Consider the following 19106-nt stretch of genomic DNA (forward strand, 5'->3'; position numbering starts at 1 on the left):
TCGTTACAGACATCATCAGACTGGACCAGTCTGATGATGTCTGTAACGACGAAACCCGGTCGCTGGTCAAATAAAAAAGTGGAAAAGCTAAAAATATTGTTTTTAATCTAATAATAAATTAAAAATGCAATTCCATCACGAAGTGTCAGTGGATAATATAAAAAAAAAAAAAAAAAGAGTATTTTTTATTTGTATGTGTATTTGTTTTTTATATGGGAGCTGCATTATTATTTACTTTGCTTTTTATGTACAAGGTTTATAGATCGTTTAGTGGATTTTTGTTTCCTCTAGCTAATAATTAAATTTGTTTTTATTTGAATCTGTGTTGGGAACAGGAGGGATAATCTAGTGAGTATAAACTCAGTACCGAAACTCAAAGACAAAGAGCGCGACGTATTAAGTTTAATTATTATGTATCTATCTGACCACAAAAATATTGTCCTCCACCCTTTATGTACTATTTTAAAGGAGTTACATGTGGTGGGGAAAATATTATAAACATTTAAAAGTCAATGAACTGCGTCTCTTTGTTCTTCTCGAATACATTTATGAATTTAATCTTATTATAAAAAAATACACAAATTCTTATAAAATAAAACTTTTGCAAACTTATTTGGGAGAAACAGCTTAGATATTTTTTTTATTAAAGCTTCAAAAATCTAGTAGTTAAACATTCAAATTATGAAGTTGGTAAGTAAAGCTAAAAAGCTTTCAACATAAAATACACATAATTTTACTATGTGGAAAACATCCTAAGGTATACATACTGTTTTGTGTACTTTAATATTTTATAGTTTTTATTGTAATAATTCATTTTCCTTTTTTGGAGTCAATTGTTGGTTCAAATATTTGTGAAAGGTTTACCATTACGCATCTGGAATTTCTCAAATAATAATTTACAACTGCTTTTAAATACAAGGTTTTTATTTTTTTATATATTTTTATTTAGCAGTCGCCCAGTGAGAGGATGTTTCTGCCAGTGTCGAGTCTTATTTTTATTTACAAACTAAATAATAATAAATATTTCTGGGGTAAAAATTGCAAAGTAGATATTGGAGGTGAAATCCTAAATCGGGATCGAAAAAGGGAGTTACATTTCAGAAAAAAGCTTCATCATATAGATACATTTACTGCGATATATTATTGATATATCGCAATTATACGGAGAAGTTTTTTTTGTGAATTTTTAAATATTGTATTTAAAATAAGTATTAGCGTTTAACGTGTTAAGCTTCATTTTTTTTGTTTTACATCCTTATCCGCACCCAATGTTGCATAGGACACTGCATCATAGCGACGCAGTGTTATCTTGATTTTTTTTTAATTGCATGAAGGCAAGGTGAGTCAGCCGAGTGCTTCTTGTACCAGTCCAGGATGATATTAAATAAATATGAAAGTGAAAATCACCCATATTTATTTTAACCCCCCTGGCAATCGAACCCGGAACCTCCAGAACGGTAGCCTGATGCGCTGACCACTACACTATGGAGGTGGACAAACTGGTTAAACTTAATAAATAAGTAATATTTATAATTCAACTAACAAATGTAAGTTGTTTGACATTTTGAGTTATCACTTTATTTAAGTGGTGAAAGAAAAGACAATGTGGTTTTGTATTATTTGTAATTCATAGTAATATTACAATAAACGACATTGTATGAGTATAAATAAATAATAATGTTTATATGATATTTTGTATTTTATTTTTTATGGAAAAACAAAGTTTTTAGGGTTGGAGTTGTACATGCATTTGGCAGCTTGGTACGACGCCTCGCACACATCTTTGTATTTATCGGCTGAAATGTGAACAAAATACAGTGATTAGAGCAGTGCTCCGCAACCTTTTCCCACCTAAGACACACCAAAATTCTTCCAAGAATTCCACGGCACACCAAAAGCTAAAATAATTAGGTAAAAATATAGCCTACTGAATAAACTACTGTTATAATAACTATTCTTTGGTGGACTTAATAGATGGATCTTAATAGATGGACAAAATTATTAAAATTAATTTGTCATTGTGTATACATATATATAATGAATAATTATAAAATGTCAAATACAATTATTTGACCGCGGCACACCTGAATCCGGCTCGAGGCACACCTGTGTGCCGTGGCACACCGGTTGCGGAGCACTGGATTAGAGAAATGTAGTTAGACGGTTAGTTTTTTGTCTTCTTTAGTTGGATATTTATAACCCGCTTGACTTGACCTAATTTTTCAAATAAATATGTAGAGATTTATTGACCTGGGTTTTCTGAGTAATCATTTCATTTATTCAAACCCTTATCTGCACCCCAATGGTGCATAGGGCACTGCATCATACAAACGCAGTGTTATCTTGATCGTTTACACATGAAGGAAAGGTGATCAGCCCTCCGCTTCAGGTACCAGTCCAGGGTAATATGGAATAAATATTAGAGTGAAAAAATCACTTATATTTAATTGACCCCCCTGGGAATCGAACCCGGGACCTCCAGAACGGTAGCCGAGCGTGCTGACCATTACACTACGGAGGCGGAGGCACTGAGTAATCACCGTAACAAAATGGTAGTGTATAATGGGAGTTTTTTGTTGTATCTTAAAATTTTAGTTGCGCTGAGTCTCTCCGAAAAAGAGACTGATTGCATTTATTATTTCGTAGTCATACAGGAGAAAGTGACCATCTGCAGTTTTTACAAAAACGTGATTATTAACTATTTGACATCTTACTAGCTTAATACTGCCCTGAAAAAAAATCCCAGAGCGATTTTAAACTTGGAAGTATAATATTTTGACTTGTTAAAAATGACTAACTGCATTGATGTTCATTTTCTTTACAAGCAAAAGTGACCAAGTGACAGTTGGACATTATTGCCTGTTGTAACAATTTTCAACGCCATGAAGTTATTTATAGTTCTGTATGAAACATTTGACTTTTAAATGTTTCTAGAGAAACACAGTGATTAAATTCGAAGTCAAATGGCCAGTAGAGGTAAATTATTGATGAAAACGTGTAAAAATCAAGAAAGAGTGATCCATATAATGTACATGAATTAAAATTTGACGATATGTTAGATCTCAAATCTTCTTCTAACCCTTATCCGCAACTAATGGTGCATAGGGCATTACATCGTATTGATCCAGTGTTATCTTGATTGTTACTTACATGAAGGCAAGATGATCACTCCTGCGCTTCAGGGACCAGTCCAGGGTAATATGAAATAAATATTATAGTGTAAAATCACTAATATTTATTTTCAACCCCCCCTGGGAATCGAACCCGGGACCTCCAGCATGGTAGCTAAACACGCTTACCATAACACCACGGAGGCATACACAGATCTCAAATCACTTACCAAAAACATGACAAAAAACCCGATAAAAATAAAGACAGCGAAATTGTTTCATGGGTGCAAATTAAATGCTTGCGATATGAGCACACTAGACCAGGAAAAATATGTATTAGTATTCGTACAACGAAGATTTTAAAATCCTGTCAGTATTTGAGTGAGGATTTTCAGTAAGTTTTCCTCCATTAAATTATTTATACAAAGAAGAACTAAGAAAAAGAAGAAAGATTTGCTGGTGATACTGGTGCATTTCCACGGGAATAGTATGGGTGGCACAGATCACTTTCTGTCAATATTAAAGAAGACAGAGCACCAGAACCAAACTTAGATTCTGAATCTGAGTCGGAATAATACTTCTTTACTTTTTGTATATTTATTAAAAAAAGGTTATATCATTTAAAAAATATATGTTTTGCTACCAGCTAGTTTATTTTCCAAAAAAAAGATTCTTTCTTAATTTAAATTCATAAAATAAAATGCTTTGAATTAAACTTTTGTATCTGTAACTAACGTTTCCGTTCTCATTCTAAGAATCAAAAGTGACTATCTGCATTTTTTCCTAGATTTTTGACAGGAAAAAGTGACCAACTGCTTTAAGTAATTTTAAAAACTTAAGGATGTAAATTTTCTAAAATATTGTTTACTCATTTCAATATTGGTAAACATCTCTTTTTACACAAAAATAATCACAATCGTGAATACATTATTTCTTTGTTTATAATTGATAACAAAAGTGTAAAAACGGTTAAATGGCCCTCCTGAACATTTTACGTTTTGTCAGTTGGTCACTTTCTCCTGTACGTCTACGATTTATTTATTTATTGCAAGAGTTGCGTTTATTATTTACCTTGCTTATTATGTACCAAGGCTCATAGATTAATAAATGGATTTTTGTATCTTCTAGCTGAGAACATGTTTTATTTTAATCTGTGTTGGGAACAGGAAGGATAAGCTAGTGTGGGCCAATGGGGCACTTGTCAGCATTTGCTCATTGCTCGGAGAAAACTATGTGAAACTCCTCAGGAGAAGCCGGACTGCTGACTGTCGTCAACAGGCCTTCCGTTCCATTAGAAGAGGGTTCGGCATTTTGTGTCCTAGCTTGGTTTATGGTACCAATATCCTTCATTATTTTTATCATATCGCTCACTCCTTTAAAGAATGTCATAAATCAAAAATCGTCAATTTTCAGTTGTACATGTTTTCGGAATGCCCAGAAAATGTACTATATCCCAGCAAAAGGGGCATATTTTTAACTTAATATTTAACCGCTACAGGGCAGAAAGTGTTGTTTTTGCATTTTGAAGAAAAGGTATTGTTTAATTATTTTTTTAAAATATACTAAATATTTTTCAAATGGAGAAAAAACCTTCTGGTTTTACTTAAAAATATTGCACAGTAAAAAGTTCAGTAAGTGGCTTGATATTTATTTTTAATACATTTTATTATATTTTCAAACTTTAAACACATTCCGAAAAATCAAGTTTTTTGATTTATGACGTTCTTGAAAGGAGTGAGCGATATACGATACCACCTCTTGCGAGTAATGATGAAGTGTTGATAGACCTACATGTCTCTGACTTACCAACATGTCTGCATTCGTCGAGTGACTTCTTAGCAGCCACCTTCATGTCGTCTGGGAACATCAGCTCTATTTGCCTCTTTGCAGATTCATAGTTAATCTTTCCATTCTTCACCTATTAAAATATAAACAAAATAAGTATTATTTTTTGACATCTCATCAAAGATGAAGAAGAACATGGAAGCCTGGGCATTTACGGGGCTGACGACTGTCATAGGCTGGTTTAAGTGATCACTTTACTCACGTGTAACATTCACAAATTCTACCCATTATTGACAACCACATCACTCAAATTCCAAAAAACCAATTTAGAAACCTTGTTCTTGAATGTCTAGAACTTCACTAGAGACATATATTGGTGAGATGTAAAGAAGCTTTTTACTAAGCAGAAACTCTTATATTTTTACTAATGTAAATGCCCAGACTTCCATATTCTTCTTCATCTTTGATGAGACGTCAAAAAATAATATGAAAATAACTCCCGTAATTGGAGATAATCCAGATTTTGTGAACAAGTATCTGGACATACTCAAAATGTTGCATGCTGAATTGTTTGAAATCTCATGGGGTCGCCTCCCCATGCCAACATCTCCCATCAACATCATGTCGTACACCCCTGTGCGTCCCTTTAGCAGCCTCTTGGGGGTCTAACACTCTCCCAGCCTAGAGCTGCGTCGGGTCCTCCCACACTAGCTCTAATAATCACCAAAAGGTAACATGTTCGTCCAGGCCCACAGTATCTTTTGCTATTCCACTGCAATTGGGGAATTCATAGGGTGAAGACTGACCGGAGCATTTCGTCGTAACATAACATGTTACGATGCGAGCATTCAGGCAGTCAGTACACCGAGCCGAGCGCTCCATCCATAGTTTCAGATGCTCGCTGATGCTCGCCGCGATCGATGTTACAATGTTATGTTACAATGAAATGCTCCGGTCAGTCTCCACCTTTACAGACATCTGTCTCCTCTGCGTGATCTGTCATATCCGTATCTAATTGAGCCATGCCATTTGCTCAACAAAAGGTCAGCATCTCTCACGCCCGTGTCTGATACGACTGCCTGTGTATCCATCTCGACATCTTCACCTAAACAAAAAGTTATACCACCTGCAAATCTAATTAGCGGCTTAATCTTTGATAAAACATTTAATCCACTTAGTGACTCGCACGGATAGAATATTAAAGCTGGCTCCCAGATATACTCATACTTATCTATTATCTACGTTTCCCTCTTTGTAGAAGATTAAGTCCGGCTTTCCATGAAACAAAATTACCTTTTTATCTTTTGGGTTTGGCATAAGGCAATCTTTAGCCAGATGTCCCCATCTCTGTCATCGATTGTAACTCCTTCTCTTCCGTTCATAACACTCCTTGGAGACATGTCCTCGTTTCCCGCAGATAAAACATGACACACGGGACTGTTTGTTACTGCGCAGATGGAAGGGTTGCCTCCCTTTCAGCTCGGTGACCCGAGAACCGCCACGTCCGGATGGAGACTGGTAGTCATCTAGGGTCGCCAAGAAGACGGTGTATAACTCCCGGGGACTGCTACATTTTAAAGCCAAAGCATTGGGTTGCAATTCTGCAGGCAGCCCCCGAATCACGCAGGAGATTGCCGCCTGGTCATCAATCCGACACCTTTGTGCCAGTGCCATCTTCTCGTGATAGTATCGGTTCATGGTCTCCCCGGACATCTTCCTCCGTCCCAACATCTTTTCCAACGTTGTTGCGTAATCGTCGTAATGAGAGAAAGCCTCGGACAATTGCGACTTCCAGGCGCTCCACGAGAGATTGTAGTCGTCTAGCCGATGGAACCAATTCAGGGCTTCGCCGGCCAACTTCACCTGCATAAAGCGCGACTTGGTAGAGTCGTTCCACCCGTGGATAACGCCCAGTCGGTCGATTTCCTCCAACCATTCGTCTACGTTCGTTTCTTCATCTTCGGGATCGAAGCGCGAGATGAGCTGGTCGCCTCGCGTTCGGCCCGCCGAGATCCGCGAGAGGTATGACTCCATCATAGTCTCTAGCTTCTGCTTGTCAAAAATGTCAAAAACACGAAATGGCGTAAAACGTTCAAACACTCGATGTGCGGCGTGAAAAACGAGTAATCGACAACAAACCCAAGAGTTTTTCTGCACAGAATTTTGCTAAAAACACAACAACAGAAAAATAAATATCACTCGTAGTTCTTTTCTTTACATTTGCTGTCCAAATATCTCACTTCTGACTTATCACGGTAGAGGGATAACTCGCAATTTAAAATTAGCGTCGGTTTACTTTCTTCGCAACATACGCAGATCGCACGGACTATGTAACTAAATTAGTTAGTCTGTGTATGTAACTAAATATCTAATTATATGCAGCATGTCAAAATAAGTTCAACAAGTGCACGATAAACCATAGACTGCTTATATACCATAGACTAACTAATTTATATCGATAAACTACGACGTTTCATAGGGATCGCACCCCCCGCGTACACCCCTGTCTGGTCTTGGCCTGGTCCTTTAGCGTTTAGCGGCCACTTGGGGTCATTAGTCGAGGATACATATTGCGCCGTAATATTCAAATAATGTATCAAGATTCAACGCAAATCGGCCTATCAAATTTTCAAAGACAAATTGAAAAAAATGTGTCAGAATGAACGAGTTTTCCTAAGCTTTATTTCGTTATACGTATTCTATGATGTGGAAAATGCCGAATCCCGAAATGATCGGGTGCAGATTAGGGTCGGAAGAAAAAGAATAACTTTTGCCTAGACAAGAACAGTTATATGGATTTACTTACGACATTTGACATTTGGTAAACACAAGCGATGTAACATTTTACATTTTGGTCTTCTCTGAATTCTCCCGTCTTTATACTGTCCACTTGATCTGGAAAAAAATATCATTCAATATCAAAAATCATCTCAGAATGTGACGACTAAAATGCTAAACATTCAACTCACAAATACATAAACGAAAGTATAGTAGATTTTTAAAAGCTTTTCACTTCTTCTGGGTATCAGAACATGCAAAGCGTGGTTGGTGTTCAAGATTAATGATAAAAGTTGTCGACAGATATGTTTACAACATTTTGAGTGTGTCCAAATACTTGTTCACAAATCTGGATTATCTCCAATTAAAGGAGTTACTTTTCATATTATTTTTTGACATCTCATCAAAGATGAAGAAGAATATGGAAGTCTGGGCATTTACGGGATTCCAAGAATTTGAGTAGTGTAGTTGTTAATAATGGGTAGAATTGGTGAATGTTACACGTGTGTAAAGTGATCACTTAAACAAATCTATTTCATCAATTAATTTGAAGATTCCACGAAACCGATGAATCAGTGTCATTGAACAAGTTCAAATTGATTCATTTCAAATTGGGATCCGTTCATCCAATCAACACATAGAACGGATCATAAGAATCTAGGTACTTATGTACATCTACTACGTGTAGATATATTTATTTATAAGTACATTGTATCATGAATTATAATGTCTTCTCAGAATCAGAAGGTTATTTTTAATAATATGCTTCCAGTTCTTCCGACATTGATGTCTTAATTAAAAAATGTCAACTCGTAACTTGGGTGCATTATTAGTGTCAACTATTTCCTTGTTTGTGATGAACAATAATGCTGGAATATCCGCCATCAATTACATTCGATACGTTTGCAAAAATAAAATAGAAATATAAAAAATAGACAAAATAAAATTATGGGGCTAAAAATCAAATGGTTTAAGCGTAAGATTAGTATTAAAAAGTATTTCAATTTGAGATGAAACATCTATATTTTTTTATATTTGAAAGAAAGTGAAAGACTGAGCATTCCATCATAGATTTCAAGTCAAGTTGAGACACCTATAATATTGAAATAATACGAATATTATCCGTAGTGTCAATAATCCATTATTGGTGACCCTACGGTATCTAATAGAATAAATAATAATATTTTTTCACAAGATGAGTGTTAAAAACAAACTATTTCTGTAAATTAGCACGAAAAAGTATTCAATTTTTTTTTTCCTAAATAATACAATATTAAGGGGATATTTGCTAAGACAGAATTTATTCACCGGAGACCAGCGGAGAGGTCACATTTCTGTTTACGCCCGATATTTTTAAAGAATGTATTATATTGGATATTTTTTCTTTTAAAAAATATACAAAGAAAATTTTTATATATATATATTTTTTAACTCTTTACCTTTCAATAATTCTTTTCTTTTTAAAACCATTGAATTATTTCGAAGGAAAACTTATTTTTTCAATGCAAAAACGGTGTTTTATGAAAAAAAAAATCACGTAAAATGTTACCTGGATTTAGAGAAAACTAAGTTGCGACTCAACGAATGCTGGGCCTTAAAAAAACGAACTATTTCCTTAAATTATCACGATATCGTTTTTTTTAAACCCTTATCCGCACCAAATGGTGCATAGGGCACTGCTTCATATAAACGCAGTGTTATCTTGATCGTATACAAATGAAGGAAAGGTGATCAGCCCTCCGCTTCAGGTACCAGTCCAGGGTAATATTAAATAAATATTACAGTGAAAAAATCACTTATATTTATTTTACCCCCCCTGGGAATCGAACCCGGGACCTCCAGAACGGTTGCCGAGCGTGCTGACAATATCGTACTAATATTTTATTCTTAAAAAAGTTCAATGTAGAATTAAAATTGAATTATTTTCGTAAAAATTAACATGATATTGTTTTAATAAAAATTACATTAGTTAAATAGAATAATACGCGATAACAAATGGTTAAATATACAACTGTTATATTCTCAATATTACATATTAATATTCAAAGAATTTATTTTGTGGTTAGTCATTTTTACTTATTTATTTTTTTACAAAATTGTTCACTACCATAGCTAGTTAGTTGTTTAACACATGCGATTTTTGGTCGATCTGAAGACCAACATGCACTAAGGGTTGCAGCACAAACATGCTGTTTGTGTTTGTGTGCACAAAGTGCATGTTTGACCTCGGTTCTTAACGCATAACCAAAAATCGCACGTGTTAATTTTGTGTAGTTTTAAGTGTGTAAATAGTGCTATGGTAGTGATTGTGTAAATAGTGCTATGGTAGTGATGGGTAGTATTGTTTCCATGCTGTGGTAGTGATTGTCCTGATGAAGAGACGGGTACGTCTCGAAACCGGTAATAAGACATAAAAATCTCAGTTAGTGGTTATATACTAATATTACTAACATTTTTGTAAAAAATAGCATACTATTGTTCTTAAGGCGGGATATTCGATAGCCCGCAACATAATTTTCTTTAAACCTTGAGAATTGAGTCCAGGACCTCCAAGCACGCTAACCGTTAAACTACGGAGGCGGACAATTGCTACCAAGTTAATGCTGGATTGAAATGATGCGGTGCTCTATGCACCATTGCATGCAGATAGGGGTACAATAATAAAAAATATAGAATTACCAGGCGTGACTAGATTTTTAGGCATGCAGACAGTTCTCATGAGTTTTCCGGCTTTGATCAGTTGAGCTTGCGTCATCTGTGAAGGAATTACATAGGAATATTAAAAGAGTACTATTTTATTATTAAGATATATTATTAAATAATTTTTACCCTTCAATTTATTAACTATACATTATTATTTAATATAATATCTTATGGTATTCTAGTTACTCTGTGCCTCTTCAAAAACAGTCTGGGCTCTTGTGCGTAGAGAGTGATTTGGCCATTTTTATTTGGGTGGTATAAAAGCCAAAAATATTTAAATATATATATATATATATATATATATATATATATATATATATATATATATATATATATATATATATATATATATATATATATATATATATATATATATATATATATATATATATATATATATATATATATATATATATATATATATATATATATATATATATATATATATATATATATATATATATATATATATATATATATATATATATATATATATATATATATATATATATATATATATATATATATATATATATATATATATATATATATATATATATATATATATATATATATATACATATGTATATCATGGCATAAATAAAAAATCATACTTACTCCTTCACCTAGATGCACCAACATAAAACTCACAGCCAAAACTGCAATCACGTCCATTTTGACCTCCATTTAAGTGTGTAATGAGTGCAACTGCGAAGAAAAGCGGAAAAATCACAAAACACAGCCAAATCACTTATAATTTAAAACACAAGTAGGTTTACGAACGAACGACCAACAAATGAAACATTTGCAGGGACCCTGTCTTTATATTGGATTGTTTACTTAGGTAAATACCGGACTTGACCCAACCATATGCATTTAAGTCTTCAATGTAAACACTACAAGTGCATGAAGCTGCAATTAGAGACTATATTACACGATTCTGATGATCTGATGACAATTGATGTCATTCTTAACGCCGTTATTTTAATTGCACTGAAATAATTAGATAAATAAATAATTATAGTATTTTTCTGCCGTCCTCGTTCTGTTCTCCCGATCACATTCGCCAAATATACTTTCTTTCTGAGTCATTCTCTTGTTATCCATTCGCTCCACATGTCCGTACCACCTTAAAGAACTTTTCTTAATCTTTTCAATTATCTCTAATTCAACCTTACATTCTTTACTAATTGATATATTCGTTTTTAATTAAATTGCAGATGCCGTGGCGTAGTTGGGTAGACGCTCGACTGCAAAACAGGCGTCAAGGGTTCGATTCCCACCTATTGCAAAATAAATTTAAGAAATATTTATTTCCAATTGGTCTGGGTGTTTGTGATAATCTTATAATCCTATACAAAATAATTAATTCTACGATAAATACGACTCTACTGACCTTTTAAACTTGATACAATTTAGAGAACCCTCAAAAATTCAAGGAGTACTGATCTGTTGCACATTCCTACTCCATCCTCCAATTACCAAAAATTTGCTACCTTACCAAGAATCCTTAATCTTGGTAAGGTAAGGTACTCTCCATTTAGACAGATTCCATTTAGAAACAGACATTTTATCCAACTCCCTATCGGCTTATAAACAAGCATTGCGCAATAGTTTTCTGTCAGCTAGACTGTTTATGGAATTTTTGTATTGTAGATCATACTTTTTTGTTATTTTATGTATCTGAATGTTCTTGTCTTATACTTATAACAACTCTATATATTTTTTAGTAACTTGAATTTTTATTTGTAACAGCCCTCTGGGCGTTTGAGTGAATAAATAAATAAATATGAAGAAAGGAATAGGCCGGCCATAGAAAAGGTGTAAGTATGTTACCAATCGAGAGAAGTCTGGAAGGAATTAGAAGAGGACTATATCCACCAGTGGAGAGACGGCTGATAAAGAAGAAGAAGAACATAAATGTTTAATAATGAACAGAATGGTGAACACACTCCACAAGTGTATAAGATGATCACTAAAGCCAGCCAAATGCCGGGTCATAAGCTCTGGAATGATCAGACTTCTATGTAATTATTCATGAGTTTAATAAATGGTTAAGGTTTAGAACTACTACTACTACCATCACGCCGTTTCCCCGCAGGAGTAGGCAGAAAGGATGGAACGCCACAATCTTCTGTCCTGACATACACTCCTCGCCTCCTTCACATCCATACATCTAGTCATACATGCCCTCCGATTAAGCAGACTTTTGACACCATCAAATTTTAGGTTCTGATTGATCTGATCCTGCCAAGTCTTTTTTGGTCGTCCTCGTTCTGTTTTCCCGCTCACATTCGCCACATTTATTTTCTTAGTCATTCTCTCGTTATCCTTTCGCTCCACATGTCCATAGCACCGTAAAGAGCTCTTCCTAATCTTTTCAATTATGCCTTGTTCAGCCTTACATTCCTTTCTTATATCTTCGTTTTTAATTCTGTCATACAATGATTTGCCATACATTCGTCTGAGGGAGCGCATTTCAACAATATTACTAATAAACCAATATTAATATTGTACTATGTAAAAAATAAAGATCATCTGTATTTTATTCGTTTGCCTACAGAAAATAAGGCATCATGTGGATTCAGCCATGATGAGTGTTCTGTCATTCCTTGTACAGGATGGTGCAAAATTAATAACCCTATCGTAAGATGTAATAATTTTTCATATTTTCATAGTATATCATATTTGGTATTTGTGAATTGGACAGCAAGCAGAATACAAACGATATTGATAAAATGGGCACAAATGTGTATCATTACTGGCGGCAGCCACTTGACGGATATCATCTTTTCCACTTAACAAAAAATTATAGAAATCCACATAAAGATTTTCATCGATCATTTAAAAAAAAAAAATTAAGTACTTAGTAAATACCACTATTCCTTATAATCTACTATGACACGTGTTTCGATGCATTCCGGATCATTTTCAAACACCGTATGCGGAATGCATTGAAAAACGTGTCACAGAAGATTTTAAGAAATAGTGGTATATACTAAGTAAAACATTAATTACAAATGGATAGATTTTACCACAAAGTGACTGCCGAATCCATAAATGAAACTTTTTTTTTATTTAGTAAAAAAGTTATTTAAAACAAAATAGGATGGTTTATTTTGTGCCACCCAGAATTTGTTTGTATACTGCTACTGTATAGATCACAAATATCAAATTCGATTGACGTACGACTCCATTTGCTAAAATTATAACATCTTCTTATAGAGTGATTAATTTTGCGCCACATTGTATGTTAAAACATTTAAAAATGGGAAGAGAAGATAAAAAGACTACAATTTATTATAAGTTTTTATTGATAAGCAATACAACTATTAAGAAATGATGAATATACGATATAGTTATAAATACATATGTTTATATTTCTAAATATTCTCTATTATTCCTTGGTATCCCTAAGGAAATACGAATACTTCCGGATTCGCCTTGTACATACACTTCCCTATTTCGAATGAGGCTCTACAAATGTCTTTAGAATAGTCATCGGCTGAAAGTAATAAAAAACATATATGAAATAAAATTTCAGTATTCAGGCATGAAAATATATACATGTCGATCACTCGTGTTGTGCATGTTTGGAATGCCCAGAAAATGTACCATATCCCAGCAAAAGCGACATATTTTTAACTTAATATTTACCCGCTACAGGGCAAAAAGTGTGGTTTTTGCATTTTGAAGAAAAGGTGTTGTTATTCAATAATTTTTTAAATATGCTAAATATATTTCAAATGGAGAAAAAACCTTCAGGTTTTACCTAAAAATATCTGTTGTACAGTAAAAAGTTAAAAAAAATAGCTTCAAATTTATTATTACTACATTTTATTATATTCTAAAACTTTAAAAACGATCTCCTGAAAAATCATGTTTTTTGATATATGACATTGTTGAAAGAAGTGAGCGATGTATATATGCAGCTTTATTACCGCATGGAACCTATATCTGTTGAACGTAACAGCAACTCACTCAATACTAAACATCACAAATGGCGGACAACGTGTTTCTTGACAGCTGCTGTCACATGTCTGTTTTTAATGATTATTATTACATTCTTTCGGACAGATTCGGACACACTCAATACTATACATAGATAATGAAAGGAAACAAGAGTTTGCATCTGTTATTACCTATGTGTTTGCATTGGGTTAGAGCCTTTTTCATAGGTTCCTTCATATTATCCGGCATCATCATATCAATTTGTTTCAGGGCGGATTCGTAATGTAGTTTCCCATTTTTAATCTGCGAATCAAAGTGTTATTATTTTGTGCGTGTTATGTTTTAAGGTGCTCGAATATTGAATACTTAATAAGCGAATAAAGTAAAGATTAAAAAAAAAAACTTGTATAGACGAGAAGTCTATACAAGATTTTTTTAATATTAAAAAATATTAGGCCGATTTGCATACCCTATAAGCTAGAATTATCCAGTTAAAACCATAATTTGTGTAGTAAATTATAATGTAAAAGTTAAAATTCAATGTAAAGGTCCCATTTTTCTTATAAAAATGTACAACGACAATAAGTGGAAATTTTGGATGATTTGTGTATTTTTTTATGCTTTTGTCAATTCCAAAAATTGTAATAGTATGGTCCAAAAATATTTTACAGAATTCATGAATACTTCCGTTATAAAGTACTATTTTTGGTTGTTTGAATAAGTAAATTATACTTCTCAAAACATTTAAATACTCACAGTTTGTGCCATTGTAAAAACGCAAGACATGTAACACATAACATCTTTATCTTCGATAAATTCCCCATTTTTTATATTATCCACTTGCTCTAAAAATATTCATATAATTTAAAAATAATAATAATATTTGGCTAATTTAGAAAGCGAGATTTTTAAGAAATATCGTCTCAAGGGGGCCTCAATTTTTACCGTTTTAACTAGATATTGTAGATAACTTTACTTCTTGAATTTTATTTTAATGACTTTGGCATTTTGATACCGGTTGTCGATCCTAATTATCAGAAAGCCAGATTTATCAAAAAATATTTAGTTTTTATTGTTTTTTTTGGCAGTTAGAAATAAAGTAAAAGTTACCTACTCTACATAGTTAAAATTTTAACTTCTGTATAGAATCCCAGCCCATGTTATGTTTAGTAAATATTAGAGTTAAAAATTACTAATATTTATTGTAACCCCTACGGGATTTGAAACGGGGATCTCTAGCATGGTAGCCAAATGCGCTTACCAATACACTATAGAAGTGGTTATAGTATAATATATTTGAAAAGAATATTACTGCCAAATTCATATATGTTATATTTATCTGTCCGCCTCCGTAGTGTAGTGGTCAGCACGCTCGGCTACCGTTCTGGAGGACCCGGGTTCAATTCCAAGGGGGGGTAATAATAAATATGAGTGATTATTTCACTGTAATATTTATTCAATATTACCCTGGACTGGTGCTTGAAGCGGAGGGCTGATCACCTTTCCTTCATGTATAAACGATCAAGATAACACTGCGTTTATATGACGCAGTGCCCTATGCACCATTGGGGTGCGGATAAGGGTCTTATTATATTATTATTATATTTAAATATGTAATAAAATTTTAAGAAAAAAAGGATTATTACCATTGGTTACCTTATGTTTTGGTTGACATACATTTCTCATAAGTTTTCCCGCTTTTTTTAACTGTGCTTTTGTCATCTATAACATAAAATGATTAAATACATTTGATCTGTATGTATACATTTGACCTGATGATTGAATGGTTATTCCGAAACCGCTAGTCATGAAGTAGTGTTTTTAAGTAATTTTACACAAAATCAACGATGAATGATAAGGCGTGTTAAAATAAAGTATTTATAAAATATTTTTTACTTACCGCGTTTGACGAAAGAAAGTGATTTAGCAGGATGCATACAATTAATGCATTTATCACCAAATTTGCCATTTTAAGAACACTAAAGAAATTCTGTATTTATAGAAAATGCAAACAAGTATTTCTTTCTATTCAAGATAATAAAATAAAACCTATTTTTACGTTGGTCCTATTCTCACATTGACGGTTTTGATAAATATGGCGACAAATTTCGATTTTTTCTTTATATAAATCATAGCGTCTGGACGAAGTAAACGACATCTTTTTTGTTTTGCTTCCGCATAGAGCTGGTAAAATATTCACACGAGTAAAAACGTAAAATTACTCGTTTGATTAATTTATCTTAATGGTTTTATAATCAGAACGTTTTTATGAATGGCGCGAAAAGAGGGACAAGCATCAACGATTTTCTGTTTAGCCTTTGTATCTAGAGTTAATTTTGTCGGGTTGTGGTCCCGTGGCTAGTGTCGCGGACTCAGAGTTTCATGGTTCGAATCCACTCTACCACAATTTTATACCTATTTCTAATAATGAGCCGCTTAGGCTCACAGAAATAGTATGAAATTGAAATATTTGTGTAAATATAAAAACACAAATATTTCTGCTTAAAAAAAAAAAAATGAAATAATTTTACGTATGTATTTTCCTAAATAAATCAACTAACTAACCACCAAGCCGCTTCCCGCAGGGGTAAGCAGAGAGAATATGACGCCACACCAATTTGTCTTAGCAAACAATCTTCGCCTCTTCCACGATCATGCATCTCCTCATAAATACATGAAAGTTTCATGAATGTGGAAGAGGCGAAGATTGATTGCAAAGACAGATTGGTGTGGCGTTCTATTCTCTCTGCCTACCCTTGCCGGGAAGCAGCTTAATGGTTAGTTAGTTAGTTAAATTTGTAAAAAAATATTATAAAAAAAATATGTTTCGTTTCTGTGAAGACACCTAATATTTCGTTAAATATACTTACCTAAGATAGAAGAGTAAATCAATAATCGAATCGAATCGAACCACGATCACTTTCTTTGATAAAATACAACTAATTTTTCAAAAGTCAAATAACGTGTTTATATAGTAAATATCAATGTCATAAAATCTAGGTTAAGTAAATATATATTGAAAATATTCTATTGTCAAATACGGAAATTAACTACCGAAAAAAGCTAAGCTAATCATATTTATGTATGAGAACCTACATATAATTTTCCCGGAAATATTTTTAGTAGGTACCTAATGATTAATATATAGGGGAGAGTGCCCATGAATAGGACGTTTTTGATTCTGCCTCTCTTGTTCTTCTCTGTAAAATAAATCACAAAAAATAAACGTGGTTTTTCTTTATTCAATTTTTAAGCTACAAATATGCGGTACTTTGTTTTCGAAAAAAAAAACTTAACTGCCTGAAAAATCTTTTTCAAATAATGTCTTAACATGTCCCATTCATAATCACCGTTCCATGAATGGGACACCAGTATACCATGAATGGGACATTGATTAAAATGCATAATCGATGAGTTTTTTAAATTTTAAAACAAAAATAATCGGTTGGCACTTTCGTATAATACGTAGACGTATGCAAAAAAAAATTATTCATCATTTTTGCAACATTTTTGGCAAAAAAAGTTCAGAAAACCTAATTCCACAATTTTCATAAGCCCAAAGGCTACATAATTTACATTTAACCCATTGCACAACTCTATATTGGTATTTTCTTTCACATATGAGACACTTATTATCCTCCTTTCCTTTTGTTTTTGTCAATGATACAACTTCTATTTCAACTGATTCATCTGAAATGATATGAGTTTTTTTTTACTCTTTAAACATTGGGCTTTTTTTTGGTTTAACTAGCGTTTTCCATGCTTCAATAATTGGATTTTCAAAAACTTGTCCTTTTCTAGAGTGTCAGAGATTATTCTTGATTTCCCCTTACTGGTAATTTTTTTTCAGTTTTGTAGATAGTCCATAATACATGTCTTCTTCTTGCTTCAGAGTAAACGCTCCTCTATTTCCTTTTATTATGTGAGGTGTTTGTAAAAAGATCTAACCAATAGAAATATAAGTTATCAATATAATAGTTATCTACGGTTAAGTTTTACCTAAAAATGTTATCTACCTTATGTTTATTGTACCTACCTTTACATGTTATCTGCATTAATGCTATACCTGCATATTTTGTCTATACTTATGTTATACCTACATACTCGTACTTTATTTCCCTCTAGGAACCGGATATATGAGCATGATACTCGAATTTAGTTCATGGAAATTAACTATATGAAAACGCTGATTTTGCTTTGAAATAGGAATCTATTATGCACACATATATGAAAAATAAAGACGTTAAGTATACTGCAAAATTCGCATTAAATTTTCATTGAAATTGAGAGTGATTTATTTTTATAAACCAGAAATGCAGTTCTCACAAGCGTTGTATAAGGAAATTTATGTTTTATATACTATAAAAAATGTTTGCTTTTAATATTTATATGATTTTAATTATTAATTTCATAACTTTAAATTGTTTTTACTTTTTTACGGCCAAATTTATATTCTTTCTTTTTATATGTATTTAACCTTTTACTTGTTTTTGTAAGTTTGTGTTCTCATCTAATTGATGAAAAACGATTTGTATTGCACTGTGTTTCATTTCGTGTTACGTGTTTTTCATTGTTTGTGAACCATAAATTATTAAATAAATAAAGATATATTGTTGCCTACAGAGTATCGTCCAAGAATAATCGCGATTTCGACCCTGTTCTCTTAGTAAAATCATTTTTTAAATTCAAGATTCTATACTGAAAGTAATAAAATATGAAATGGAAATTACTCATCGGGAATGTATGACTTATATAAATAAATATTCAGTTAGTAAAATT

The 19106-nt window shown here is 32.9% G+C and overlaps 1 protein-coding gene across 4 annotated transcripts; it reads right to left on the reverse strand.

The window, feature by feature from the left end:
• Positions 1 to 60: 60 nt before the first annotated feature.
• Positions 61 to 16049, reverse strand: LOC148306422 (general odorant-binding protein 72-like). 4 transcript variants are annotated; one of them, XM_088265058.1, is made up of 4 exons: positions 15974 to 16049; positions 15084 to 15172; positions 14519 to 14630; positions 61 to 1796 (listed from the first exon to the last, which is right to left on the reverse strand). In XM_088265058.1, exons 1-4 carry the CDS (start codon positions 16047 to 16049, stop codon positions 1708 to 1710), a joined length of 366 nt encoding a protein of 121 aa, XP_088121184.1. In that variant the 3' UTR covers positions 61 to 1707. The 4 variants fall into 4 exon arrangements, 3 of the variants coding, with proteins under 3 accessions (XP_088121184.1, XP_088121183.1, XP_088121182.1); XM_088265056.1 differs by lacking the exon at positions 61 to 1796 and adding an exon at positions 13790 to 13881; XM_088265057.1 differs by lacking the exons at positions 14519 to 14630; positions 15084 to 15172; positions 15974 to 16049 and adding exons at positions 4917 to 5028; positions 6189 to 7399 and having other exon boundaries at positions 63 to 1796.
• Positions 16050 to 19106: the final 3057 nt, after the last annotated feature.

This window comes from Brachycentrus maculatus, unplaced genomic scaffold (genome assembly GCF_059751285.1).
Source record: "Brachycentrus maculatus isolate JH-2025_06_01 unplaced genomic scaffold, ASM5975128v1 h1tg000242l, whole genome shotgun sequence".
Taxonomy (NCBI): Eukaryota; Metazoa; Arthropoda; class Insecta; order Trichoptera; family Brachycentridae; genus Brachycentrus; species Brachycentrus maculatus.

What these genes read in the sequence shown, in the direction of transcription:
- LOC148306422 (XM_088265056.1), bottom strand. Translation starts at nt 16,049, where the DNA reads ATGACAAAAGCACAGTTAAAAAAAGCGGGAAAACTTATGAGAAATGTA. An exon ending in TTTTTACAATGGCACAAACT is followed by an intron (nt 14,631 to 15,083) that starts GTGAGTATTTAA and finishes TTTGATTCGCAG; the next exon opens with ATTAAAAATGGGAAACTACA. An exon ending in AACCCAATGCAAACACATAG is followed by an intron (nt 13,882 to 14,518) that starts GTAATAACAGAT and finishes TATTACTTTCAG; the next exon opens with CCGATGACTATTCTAAAGAC.